Source organism: Seriola lalandi, unplaced genomic scaffold (assembly GCF_002814215.2).
Source record: "Seriola lalandi dorsalis isolate HSWRI2012SDOR001 ecotype SW California unplaced genomic scaffold, Sedor1 jcf7180002054763, whole genome shotgun sequence".
Taxonomy (NCBI): Eukaryota; Metazoa; Chordata; class Actinopteri; order Carangiformes; family Carangidae; genus Seriola; species Seriola lalandi.
Genome location: NW_019525316.1, coordinates 534,468 through 547,092, shown reverse-complemented (window position 1 = coordinate 547,092; position 12,625 = coordinate 534,468). Strand labels below are relative to the sequence as shown.

The window sequence follows — 12,625 nt, the reverse complement described above, 5'->3', positions numbered from 1 at the left end:
ATTGTTTGCAGGCATTTGCCTTAATGACTTGAGCTGCAGAGGAACATCTGAATCTATCTGTGACAAAGCTATATGAATGATCGATATTACACTTAAAACTGCAAATACCCTGCTGCAACAAGAACATAAAGTCAAAATCTGAAATCAAATGAAAAATACATGTATACTTAGCTTCTATGAATAAATAATATTTGAATGAAGTGATGAATGAATGGACAATACAGACACCAAATGCCAGGACGACATTTGTGTTCAGTTTCTTTTTACATCAATATGCACTTTTTTCTGGCCACTAACCCTGACACACATGTTCAGCATTTGACCGTGACAAGCTCGGCCATGACAAAATATTAATCAAAAGCCTTCCAAAGCTTTGAAAAAGAAATGAAAACCACCAGCCGCTGATAGAAAGAGAGCAAAAGACACTGCTATTAAGAAAATCCATCAGTAAAAAAGCACAACGAGGAAGCAACGGGCAGGTAAGGCAAAAGTGAAGAAAGCTGTGGTTGCAGAAGGAGCCAGGTAGGAAAGGTGACCCTGACCAGCCATCTGTGAAATGGTAAAAGGAATCTGCTGGTGTGAGCTGTAATGAATATATATTCACCAGAACACCACACAGACAGCCTGCTAATGTGGCCTCCAATTTACACTCTACTGGTTAACCAAGAGGATGGATATGTGCATAAAACCAAATTGGACAGAGGCAGCTCTTCCCGGTGTGTCTCCGATTATTGATTTAAATGAGAAAAAACCCTTTCCATCCATGCGTGTAGGATGTAACCTCACCTCCTGCCATGCAGCATAAGTCTGGATTTACTCTCATTTTACTTTGACCACAGCTGATCCTGTGCTTAGAGAGAGCATTCACTACCAAGCTGTCACAAAAAGACACAAAGACAGAAACAAGACAGAAAATACAGCCTATGTTTGTTTTACATGGAGGTGAAGACAGTAATGGAGTCTGTGTCCAAGATAGATAGACTGTGGATACGACAACGATCCAGGCCCAAATTCAGGCAGACAGAATATAAATAGTAAGAGGAAGAGAGGACAGATGTGCCACAGACAGAAGCAATGTGTGAAGATATTTGTGCGACCGAAATGTTAATCACATCTCCAGCAGAGTCTCACATTGTGCTTGATTTCCATTAGACTGGATTCACTTGCTCTCGCTCTCTATTTTTGTTCCGTGTTTCCACCTGGTCTCATCTTTTTCCATCTATTCCTCTCACATTTTCTACCTCATTCATCCAACTCTCTTCCCTTGCACCTTCTCCTCCCTGCAGACCCTCATTCTTTCTCTGTCACCTTATATGCCTCTTCCTACTACATAATGAAATAAAAATGTCTCTGCTTGACCCCTCTGTGCTGCACTGGGACCAAAAGACAGCTGCAACCTTATTAAAATCACCACTTTCTCCCTCTATCACACACCTTATCTTTCGATTCCCCCGTGAATCTAATAACTCACATTCCATTCGACATAGCTGGCAATTTCTATGCAAAGCATGTGTGTGCATGTTTGAGTGTGTGTGTTCATCCTAGCGTAGTGGGCAGATTAGAGACTGACCTACAGCTCTTATCTATGAGCTTCATGAAAAGAGACTAAACTTTTTATCTCGATTATCACTCCATTATCTGTTCCTCGCTCTCTTTCCGCTTTTTCAATCACCTAATACTTCTCTTTTGTTACCTTCTTTCTGCCTCTCTCCAGTGATGATTCACCCATCTTTTTTTCTCTCCTCTTGCAACCATGATCTATTTCCTCAGATAATATCCTGCTTTCATGTTCATGTCCTATCTTCCTGTTTTCCCTGATTGCTGATGAAAAGCAAATTGTAAAGCAGGAACCAGCAGTGATATCCTGTTGAGTTCAAAGACACTTAAGTACTGTATCTGCTGTATGCCTGAGGATTGATACATTGACACATGCACAGCTGGAAACAGCTGCTTTTTCTTGTATTACCTTTTCATCCTGAATGGTCCTATGTAACTGAATGGTGAGAAACAACACTAAGACATGTGGGCCTACCAATATGTTTTTATTATGTTAAAAGTGTAGTTTGACATTTTGGGAAATACTTGCTTCTCTTTCTTGCAGAGTTAGATGAGAAGATCATTTCTGTCATGTCTGTCTGTTTAAAATAAGGCTGCAGCCAGCAGCCATTAGCTTAGCTTAGCATAAAGACTGGAAACAAAGGGAAACAGCTAGCCTGGCTACCAGCGCCACTAAATCTCATTAGTTAACATTCCTATCACCTTAGTTTAATCCATACAAAAACTGAAAAGTAAAAGTGTTACTTTTTTGTTGTGTTGAGTGTTTATGTGCCAGACCTTTTCTTGGCCGGACACAGTGACTTTGTGGAGCCTTCTTGCTGTGAAATCGCCAAGCAACCAGCCTGTTATTATACTGCATGGGAGACGCACAAGTAGTATCAGTCCTCTCATGTAACTCTCGGAAAGAAAGAAAATGAGCACACTGAAAAATCAAAACCTATTTCTTATCGGTATAGACTAAAAAATGAAATTTATTTGGCAATAAAGCCAGTTTTTATTTGAGCAGAATATCTTGATCCAGTTATGTAATTCAGTAGAAGAGATTAAAGCCAACTGAGTATCGAGCTAAGCCATGCTAAAGCAGTTTGCATCATGCGCTGTACATTTATTTGGTCAGTTGAAGGATGGAGTTTCTCAGTAGATTTAATGAAGAAGAGCCACTGACAAAATGCACAATTCACCACAACGCATTACTCAAAATCAAAGTAATGCCAATAGACCAGTATCAGAATAAACATTGAAGAGTGAGGATAATTCATGCTACTTAATGAATGATAAGAGAGTTTAAAGGCTACAGTATATAGTATCAAAATGTATTTCAGTGTCTTGAAACATTTTGGTGGTGGTGGGTGTAACACTATTTTTTGTTATCTTCATCTTATTTATTCTTTCAGGCCTCCAGCGTCGTCGTCTGATCCCAGCACTGACCTTGGACTCTTCCTCCTCCTCCTCACCCTCCCACCGTTCCTCCAAACAGGCCATCACTTCCTCTTCTTCCTCCTCCTCCAGCCCAGGTGCCTGCTGGGTAGATGGCCCACTCGGGCCCCCAGCTCCCTCAAACCTCCGGGGCGCGACAGCAACGACCGAAACCTTTGAGATCAAGGTATACGAGATAGATGACGTCGAGCGGCTGCAGAAGAGAAGAGACAAAGGAGGAAGCAAGGTGAGAGGGAGAAAGGAGGAGGGTGAGGTATGGGTGAGAGGAGGAACAGGACATGTCACCAGTATTCCAATATTCAGAAACATGAGTGTCCGTAGTAAAGATACATGTTGTCGGTAAACAAATGTTGATACTGACAAGAGTAAGAGAAAAGGAGGGAGACAGAGAGAATAATGTTGAGGAGGGGGTTTTTGGAAACAAGAGAGGGAACAAAGAAAGCAGGAAAGAGTTAAAGAAAGGAGGCTGTGTGTGAGGGTAAACGGTGCGGTGGAGGGTGAAGGAGACTGAGGAATGGATGTAGGGAGAGAATTAGAGAAGGCTAAATGCAAAAGAGCAGGAATAGAGGCCCAGTGGCCAAGCGGCATGTTGCACTTGATGTCAATGAAATTGATTTGATGAATAATAGCTGTGGGTCACATTAAAAAGCACTAAGTGTTTCGGTGGACACTGCTGGAGAAGAGGGTGAAGCTGGGGAAGAAAAGAGACACAGGAGGCTCAAGGATCTGAGCTGCTGTGTGTGTCAGTGAGGAAACAGACCTCAGAAAAACCAACAAGTTTAAAAAAACATCAGTAAGGATTTTCACAAAATGAATGAATCAATTTTGTGCACATTAGCAATACACTCTGTCTGCATAGTGAGTGTTTTTAATAAAAATACATTCTCTTTCCCTCTGTGTCCCTCTAAATTCCTAAGACTTTTCAGACTGAAATTGTTGCAAATAAATGCAAGCATCATTGTGAGGTTTGTGAGAGAGGGAGGGAGAGAAAATCATGAAATATAGATTTTTCCCGCAGCGGCCTTAAGAAGCCACTTAACCCCCGACTGCTCCAGTGAAGCTGCTCAGTGTCCGAATGTGCTCGGCCGCGGTCACACTGGAGTCGATTAGGTGTGAATGTTTAGCAGGCACATGTGTTTCACGACACACTCCCCTGGATAAATAAAGGCGAGTAAAATCCATATCTGTCTGTGTGTCCTCTCTCTGTGCGTCAGGAGGTGGTGTATGTCAGTGCCAAGCTCCGTCTGTTGGAGCACCGCCAGCAGCGGATCAGTGAAGTCAGAGCTAAGTACCAGTGTCTGAAGAAAGAACTGGAGCAAACCAAACAGTACCTGATGCTGGAGCCACACAAATGGACCACTGAGTGTAAGTGTAGCACTGACACATCAGGAAAGGTGTGTGTGTGTGTGTGTGTGTGTGTGTGTGTGTGTGTGTGTGTGTGTGCGCGTGTGATAGAAAAACAGAGTGACGCCATGATGTGATTGTTGGATCTTGTTGTGTATTCTGCACTAGTGGTTCTCAACGGGTATGAATCGTTTTTTCATGAGAAAGAAAAACATTAGAAGCAATCATGCATTTTTTTGCCAATGGTTTTCAGCCTGTTGTTGATATTTTCTTCTTGAGTGTAAGGGTGGTCCCACCCAAATGCTAATTGAACCAGTGTTCACTCCTGGATAAGGCTGGCATTATTCTATATATTTTGTACTGTCAACAAAAGCAATGAAAAGAACAAAGGTAACGATGCATTAGTCTGTATCAATACTTGACACCACACCATGACACACTTGCGAGCCCACTGGTTCCTTCTTAAGACATACATCTTTTAAAATGGGCCTCAAATATATAGTTTCACTTTTTTAGCCATTACTCTTATAGGAGTAAACAGAGTATGGGAAATATTTTCAGCTGCGGACTGACACGAGGTGCTTGACTGAATAGTTATGACAGCAGGACATTGTATGTGAGATTGATTCAAAATAAATGAATATAATGTGTGTTCATCATAATAAAGGAATATGTCGGCCTGTGCAACAGTGTGGCTGAATGATGTGTTTCAGTTTTTGAACAACAATGGATGCCTGTGACGCTGAGGAGTAAGCTATATCAGGTTTTAACTAGGAAGACAATACTAGTTATTTGGATCAATTCATTGATGTTTTTGTTTTTTTAACGTGGGATTTATTTATAATAAGAAAAATATAGAATATCACCAGTTGTATCTGTTGAACTGATTAATTAACCCAAAGTACATACAACAGTATTTTAGCATGTGACTTTTTTCTCTGCTTCTCTGTCAAATATCCAGTTGAGCTACATCAGGTCTACGAGGTGGACTCACTGGAGTATTTGGAAGCTCTGGAGACAGTGACGGACAAACTGGAGACCAGAGTCAACTTCTGCAAAGCCCATCTCATGATGATCACCTGCTTCGACGTGTCCTCAAGACATCGGTAGACAGAGGGAGAGAAGGAAAGCAGGAGGACAGAGAGGTAGACACACAGCTGGACTCTATTAGATGTTGATTAATCAAACAAATTTTGAAAATATCTCCTAAGTAAATACATCTCATTGGATGACTGGATAGATGGAGGAGGGGATACAGGGGTGGACTGTCCACTTAATTCATCATGTCAGTCATCCTGTGTGTCCAAATGTAAGTCGGCAGAAGGACAGATGGATGGAGAGATGGAGGGATAAAAGGAATGGAGATATCTAACAGGCCAACAGACAGATGAGCTTGTAGATTTTTGTAAACAACCTCAGAAACAGTCACTGAACAGCATCTAATGGACAGGCTACTTTGAATCAGATAAATATGGCTGCCCAAAGGGGCAGACAGATGGTTGCAAGTCTGAAAAAACACATCAAACGTGATCAAGTGAACACATTTTTCCAGAGAACTGAATAATTGGACTGCTGAGAAGCCTCTTGGACTCAGTCGAACATTTAGGAATGTATGGAGAGGAAAGAAGAGGAGAGGGGAACAAAAACTGCCATTTTTTAAACCGAGAAGGATGAAGGAGAGGTGAAGGAGAGAAAAAGAACAACTCATCTCCCATCATTTTGGAAGAGCACTTTTTAGAGTACACACAGTTGAGAGCCATTGACTGTAAATACAGAGTGCTGACGACAGAATGGCCTGGTATTGTTGTCAGTTGATAAAAGAGACTGACCAAGAGAAAGACAGTAGGACAAAGAAAATGATTTAGATAAGTGCCTTGTGAACATTTCAATACCAAGACCAATTCTCTTACTCTCTGAATATGTGTACATGCAGTAAGTATGGTGCTAGCATAGAAAAAAACACACACAAAAGATCAGTGTCCCTGGAAAATCTTTGAATTTATAGCCATTACTAAATGTGATGTTTTACTGTGGGTCAGTGCTTCATATTATCATGTTATAAGCAAACTATTAGTGTATGTTTGAATCATAGTTGGTATACCGATGACAGATGAGGCTAAATTTAAACTTTTTGGATCCCTAGCAAAAGAAAAGTTAAAGGACGACCTACAGAACAAGAGGACCAACACCAAGTCCTCTTTAAAACAACAAACCTGTTGCAAGGACCAAAAACTGAATTTGAAAAACATACATGATTTTTCCAGGACACAGAGTAATGTGTGTTTAAACAGAGAAAACTAAAAAACAAAAAAAACACTAACGCTAGGTTCTTGTGGTGTTGTTTCTTTCCTTGACTCTACTCACAGAGCACATCTGAATTTTGACCCTCTGGAGCATACATACCATATATTCCCCCTGATACAGTTGTGATGGCTTTTTCATGTTCACAAAGCAATGAAACATCTGAGTCACATGAAAGTGGAAGTGAAAATGTTTTTCTCTGATCCAGTGTTAATTACATCCATTGACTGACTGACAGGCGGACTGTCTGTTATTTGTATCTGTGTTGTTCTTCTCTATTCTAAAAGAAACTGAATGATTTGTCAATGTGTGTGTTTTATAATAAGGTATCCTTTTTTATTTGAGTGCAATGGGACCATGTAGAGACTATGTATGATAGTACGATCATGGAAATAGTAATGTAGAGATATTTAAGAGGAAATTATGAGGAAGAGACAGGTACAGGAAAAGCCCATTGATATACATTTTTTTAATTGAATTTCTATAAGGCCTGTATACGGAAGCCCTGAAAGACTCGTACAAGTGGTGCTATGCCGAGCCGGCCGAGCCTGCAGAGCAGAACAAGGACTGATATAGGCAGCTGCAGTTAGCGGGCTAGCTGTTTAACAGTTAACAATGGGCTAGTTAGCAGTGATTGAACTTATTATTAATTATCTAACTATAGAACATTTTAATGATACAATCCATACGATTCATCTGAAAGGTAGATCATATGCCAGATCACCCATCCCTAGTTTAGACAGGGAGAAATGCTTTTAGTCTGATTTAGAGCGGGGTAGCGGTGCACCTCAACCTCTTGTGGCCGAAAGGAGTAGCACAAAAACAAACAAAAGATTTTCTTTTCATAGATGTAAAATAAAAATAAACCGGAAAAATGAGCCTGAAAAAAACAAAAAGTTCACCTGTTTTCACAAATGGAAACAAAAAATTATCTCAACTGATCTTCTTTTTTTTTTTTTCTACTAGCCTCTTGGGGGTTTCACAGATGAAAACAAGAAATTATGCTGGCAAAAATGAATAAAATTCACTTGCCTTTCAGGGCTTCCACACCTATATTGGAACATAGTGGTGAAATTAGACTGGAAATACTTCCTAGGAACTACAGTTATTGTTACAAATGGCCTACTTGAAAAGTTCCAGCATTGTTTTAAAGGAACAACTAAAAACATATAGAAAGGAATGAAACTAAAGAAAGAAAAGGGTGACAACCAAATTATGAGGCATAGATCTCTGCCTGGTTCCATTTTTTGGATGGATAGCATCACATGAAATTTGTTAATATTATTATCTATGGTGCTTGAGATGTTTATGATCTAAATGTTTGTACAAATATAAATATTTGAAAGAGCCTGTTTCCCTCTGAAATACAGAACAATACCCTTCGAATGCTTCTTCTACATCTCTGTCTGTTGTTGTCAACATCCACCACCCTCCCCTCTGAACACCCTTTGCCCAGGAAGCAGAGAGCATTCTGGGAGATCCTGTTTGTAGTCTGAGAGTTAAAAGAAGGAATAGACTTCACAGGAGAGGAAATGCTGTGATGTCAGTATGATTTGTCAAAAGCTTCGTAGTGCTAAATTTATCCAACAGAACAAGCTCAGTTTTTATATTTTAGACTGGACTGATACAAACACAGAAAATATCTATCTGTTTCAGGTTTCGATCTTCTAATGCCCGTACAGAGACATAACAGTTATTAATTTCATGTGCAGTACACCCACAGTGGCAGCCATGAGATAATATAGTGGGAAATTATCCCAGTAAGTCACATGCTTTGACAGACTGGACCCATGAAGTGTTTTCGCCAGAGGTGGGCAAAGTGCTCCTGTGATGTCGCCACTTGTTTCCTTTATCTCCCAGTTCACTGTGCAAGTCATGAATGAAGTTTTTATTTATTTGAGCTCAGGAGAGCAGAGGTGCTTATTAATGTTTTTATTTATTTACACCATATGATCTTAAAAAGTTACTATGCATTTAAGAAAAAGAAAAATAACTGTACATACTTTGCTGAGCCCATGTCATATATAAATATATACTGTATACATAACATATATGCGCTCATCTTTATTTATTTATATATTTTCTGTTGATTTCATTTGCTCCTGCTGTTCCTGTTGGGGATTGTAATGGGTTTGGGTTTCCTAAAACTTCCACATCCAGGACAGTTATGTGGTTCCAGCACAACAAAAATTTTCATTCGAGTAAATTCTGAGCAGAACTTAAAAATGATGGTTAATCTTTTACACGTAAAGAAGAAAACGATTTAGCATGAAAACAGTTGTGTTGTCTTAAATGAAATTCCAGTATATTCTACAGTATTAACTACAGCCTTGTGTAATTAGCAGTGGATGTTTTGGGAACCCCAACCTCTGGATGAGCTTAATGGCCTGTACTTGTTTCCCGTTTTAAAATGCTATGTGTGAGGTTTCTTGCTCCATGTGTCACTGCCAAATGAACTACGGTAGCGCTTTATAATTCTAGCAATAACTGTGAAAAACACCTTAGGTTTTGGCGGACTTTTCAGGAATAAGAGTTCCTTTTTCATCAGAGGTAACCAAGCTAAAAGGGATGCACTCATTGCGAGGTGCATTAAAAATCTTAAAAATCTTTTATGTCATGTTGTAGGACAAAAAAGAAAAACAATAACGACATACAGTCAATAATGAACAAATTGATATATGTGATGTTAAATGTTTTGCAGGAGCTTTCAAGAATTATATTGTGTTATCTGGAAATTTGACACATAGCATCTTTTAAAGAGTATTGTGTGTTAAAGTCTGGGTCAGGCCACATTTTACCAAAACTTTTTTCTCGCAGTAAGGGAAATTTTAGTTCTGTTCAGTTTTAAGGGTCAGTTGTGGGAAAATCTGTACAGAACTTATTAAAACCAGTTTGTCTGTGTCAGTTTACGACACGATGAAATGATGAAGTGCAGGATTCTCACTGGGTGTGTCGTTTCCATCTGTCAAGACTGTGATCGTACTCTCCTCTGCAGATTTACTGTTTTTGAGAAATGTGGTCTGACACATTGTGTTGATGGAAGAGCAAGATGGAGGGATGTAAATAAAGGAATGTATTGAAAGAGTTTTGACATCTGACTCTTCATTGTTTCAACACAGAACAGTCAACAAAGTGCCGGCCAGACATCTGGCATGTAGTCTGTCCCAATCCCAATGAAATGCCCATAATTTTGATTTATTACTCAAACTCATCACAGATTAAAAAAGATCTACTTGAAATACAGCTGGCAGGCAGCCGTTCTATGACTCCATACATTGTGACACGAAAGTCTGCTGCATTATTTCTCTGTGTTTAGCTGTTTAACGCTCATAAACAAAATTGAGTCCCACAGTAAATCCAAACAGCTAAACATCCCCACCTGCTCCAAACCGGTTACTGCAGACCATGTAGGCTCTTTGCTCAGTTACCTATTTGCCTTTCTGCTAGCATGTACAACAAGCCAGATGAAGCTATTCTTATTTACATTTTAAAAACTACTGACCAACAAACTGAAAATTAGTTTTAGGCCATGTCTTATGTTTGTTCCACATTAGCTATTGTTTGTTGTGTTTCTGCGTCCATGTACAGCAGCCAAATGGACACAAGGTGTCAGCAGTTTTGGTTTCATTTTTACAGAACATAATACACACTGAATACAGTCCCTGGCTTTTTGGGATATGCCTCTGTCAGGTAGTCTACTGTTTATCACTTCAAAGCTGCAATGGTTTTAATTGTTTCCTCAGGGAATTTCTAAATTTGTAGTGTTCCAGTTATTTCTGCCAGACATGGTGTAACCCTGTCACCCTGAGAAATGACTGATCAGCCCAGAGAAACTATTTCCACTGCTGCCTCGAGTCTCAGTCAGTCGACTTTCCCTGGAATCTATTATCTTGTGATGGATGCTAACATTGAGATATCTGTCACATTGTGTCACTTTTTCACAGGAATATTTTTAATAAGTTTCTAAGTTCTAAGTTTCTGACTAAGACTGAACTCTTAGTCACCCTGTCCAATCAGTCTCCCCATCACAATATCAATATCAAAATCCCCTCTTCATCTCTTACCCCGAGGAACCTGGCTGTCATGTTCGATTAACCAGCTATCCTTCTCTGACCATGTTGTCTGACCATGTTGTCAGAGAAGGATAGCTGGTGCATCTGTCTTGAAGTTGTGCTGCTTTGCACTATACAACATAAAGAAAAATCTGACCTCACCTGACTCAGTACGCCACCCAACTACTACAATACCCTTCTGGCGGGCCTCCCTTCACACATAGTGAAACCCTTACAGATGGTTCAGAATGTGGCAGCCCGTCTGGTCTTCGATCAGCACATGTCACTCTGCTGTTCATCAACCTGCACTGGTTACCCATGGCCACCCAAATCAAATTCAAGTCACTAATGCTTTCCTTCAGAGTGACTTCTGAGTCTGCACCCATGTACTTGAACTCAATCATACAGGCTTATGATTGATACAGGCTACTCCTCCTCGGACACTGCTACCTCCTAGGAATGTCGTCTGTCATTGCCATCCCTGCATACAAGACAATCGCTGTCCAGACTGTTCTTGTTTGTGGATCCCCGCTGGTGGGACAAGCTACTGAATGCTATCAGAGTGGGGGCGTCCCTCTATATCTTCAAGAACCTCTTCAAGACTCATCTCTTGCAAGAGCACCTCCTGTGCTAACACCTCTAACACCCTAACACGCCAAACTAGCACTTACTACGCACTTCTTTACCTGATCTCCTTGCACTTATTGAATAGATGTAGTACTTAGACCAAGGTCTCCTGAAGCTTTAGTGTTGTCCCTCACTTGTAAGTCGCTTTGGATAAAAGCATCAGCCAAATGAGTAAATGTAAATGTAAAATGACCCATCATGCAAACATGACCCCAACTCTCTCACAAGGACTGATTTCTATCAGGCATTAAGGATTAAACCCACATGCATAATCTTATTATTATTTAATATATTCTAGGTAGATTTTCGAAAAGCCAAATTTTGTAAAGCATTTTGAAAAAAAAGGGTCACTTCCAAACATCAATAAAAACAAAACAGGTCAACGTAATTTCCTCTTTCTTCACCAGGAGAGGCAGTCTGTCTTTCTCCTGACACATCAACATATATCTGTGTGAAGACTCGTTTTCTACACACACTACACTCTACTGGATATCACTTAGTTTCCACTGTGTGTGTGTGTGTGTGTGTGTGTGTGTCTGGACCTTTACTACCCCGTAGGCAGCTTTCTAGGTGACATATCGCCCTGTTGAGCCTGCTTTGATCACCCACGCACAGCAGGGAACAGGAAGGAGGAGAAGGAAGGAAAGGCAGAAAGAGGGGGTAGAGAATAGATGAGAAGAGAGAGGAGAGTAAAGGTAGCAAAACGGAAATGCAGGGAAAGAGAGAGACAAGTGAGAAGGAATAAAGGACAGGATTACAGTTTAGAAGATTGGGAGAATAGAAATGAGGCATGAAAGAGCTGAAGCGGTGCAAGAGAAATAAAATTGGTGATGTTAGGGAACACAAAATAGGGAAACAAGTGGACTCCTGAAATTGCAGGTTAGAAAAAACATTTAATTCAGAAAATATAGCAAGCAAGAGAGTGATATCCTCTGCAATTTTTGACAAATAATATGCAATCATCTCTCACCAAATGGGCTAGTGCTCTCCTTTCTAATCTCACCTGTCTGCTAAATCATTTACCTCAGGCAAGTGGAAGAGTTTAATTTTCTGCCCTGCCGAGACTCATTTCCTTGCTAAAGTCGAGCATTCGATGTTGCTGTTGTTGTTCCTGAGCTTGGATGCTAATTTGAGAATTGTTGGGTCCACTTAGCCTTTGTCTTGAAGTAATTATTGTTCATACAAGTTAATCTTCTTGTTAGTTTCCTTCTCCAACTACTTAAAATAACCATTTGTAATCAGCTGCCTGCATGGATTTCGAGCACTTCAATATTTGCTGGGAGGAGTAAAACTGCTGAACACAGTGA

General features: G+C 40.1%; 1 protein-coding gene across 1 annotated transcript in view; it reads left to right on the top strand.

Moving 5' to 3' along the window:
* Nucleotides 1–9,723, top strand: part of kif26ba (kinesin family member 26Ba) — a 78,437-nt gene extending 68,714 nt beyond the window's left edge. Inside the window, exons 26-28 of the mRNA XM_023425003.2 lie at nucleotides 2,952–3,220; nucleotides 4,209–4,359; nucleotides 5,300–9,723. Coding sequence (XP_023280771.1) covers nucleotides 2,952–3,220; nucleotides 4,209–4,359; nucleotides 5,300–5,448 — 569 coding nt within the window. The 3' untranslated portion in view covers nucleotides 5,449–9,723. The remainder of the gene's footprint in view (nucleotides 1–2,951; nucleotides 3,221–4,208; nucleotides 4,360–5,299) is intronic.
* The last annotated feature ends 2,902 nt before the right edge of the window (nucleotides 9,724–12,625 follow it).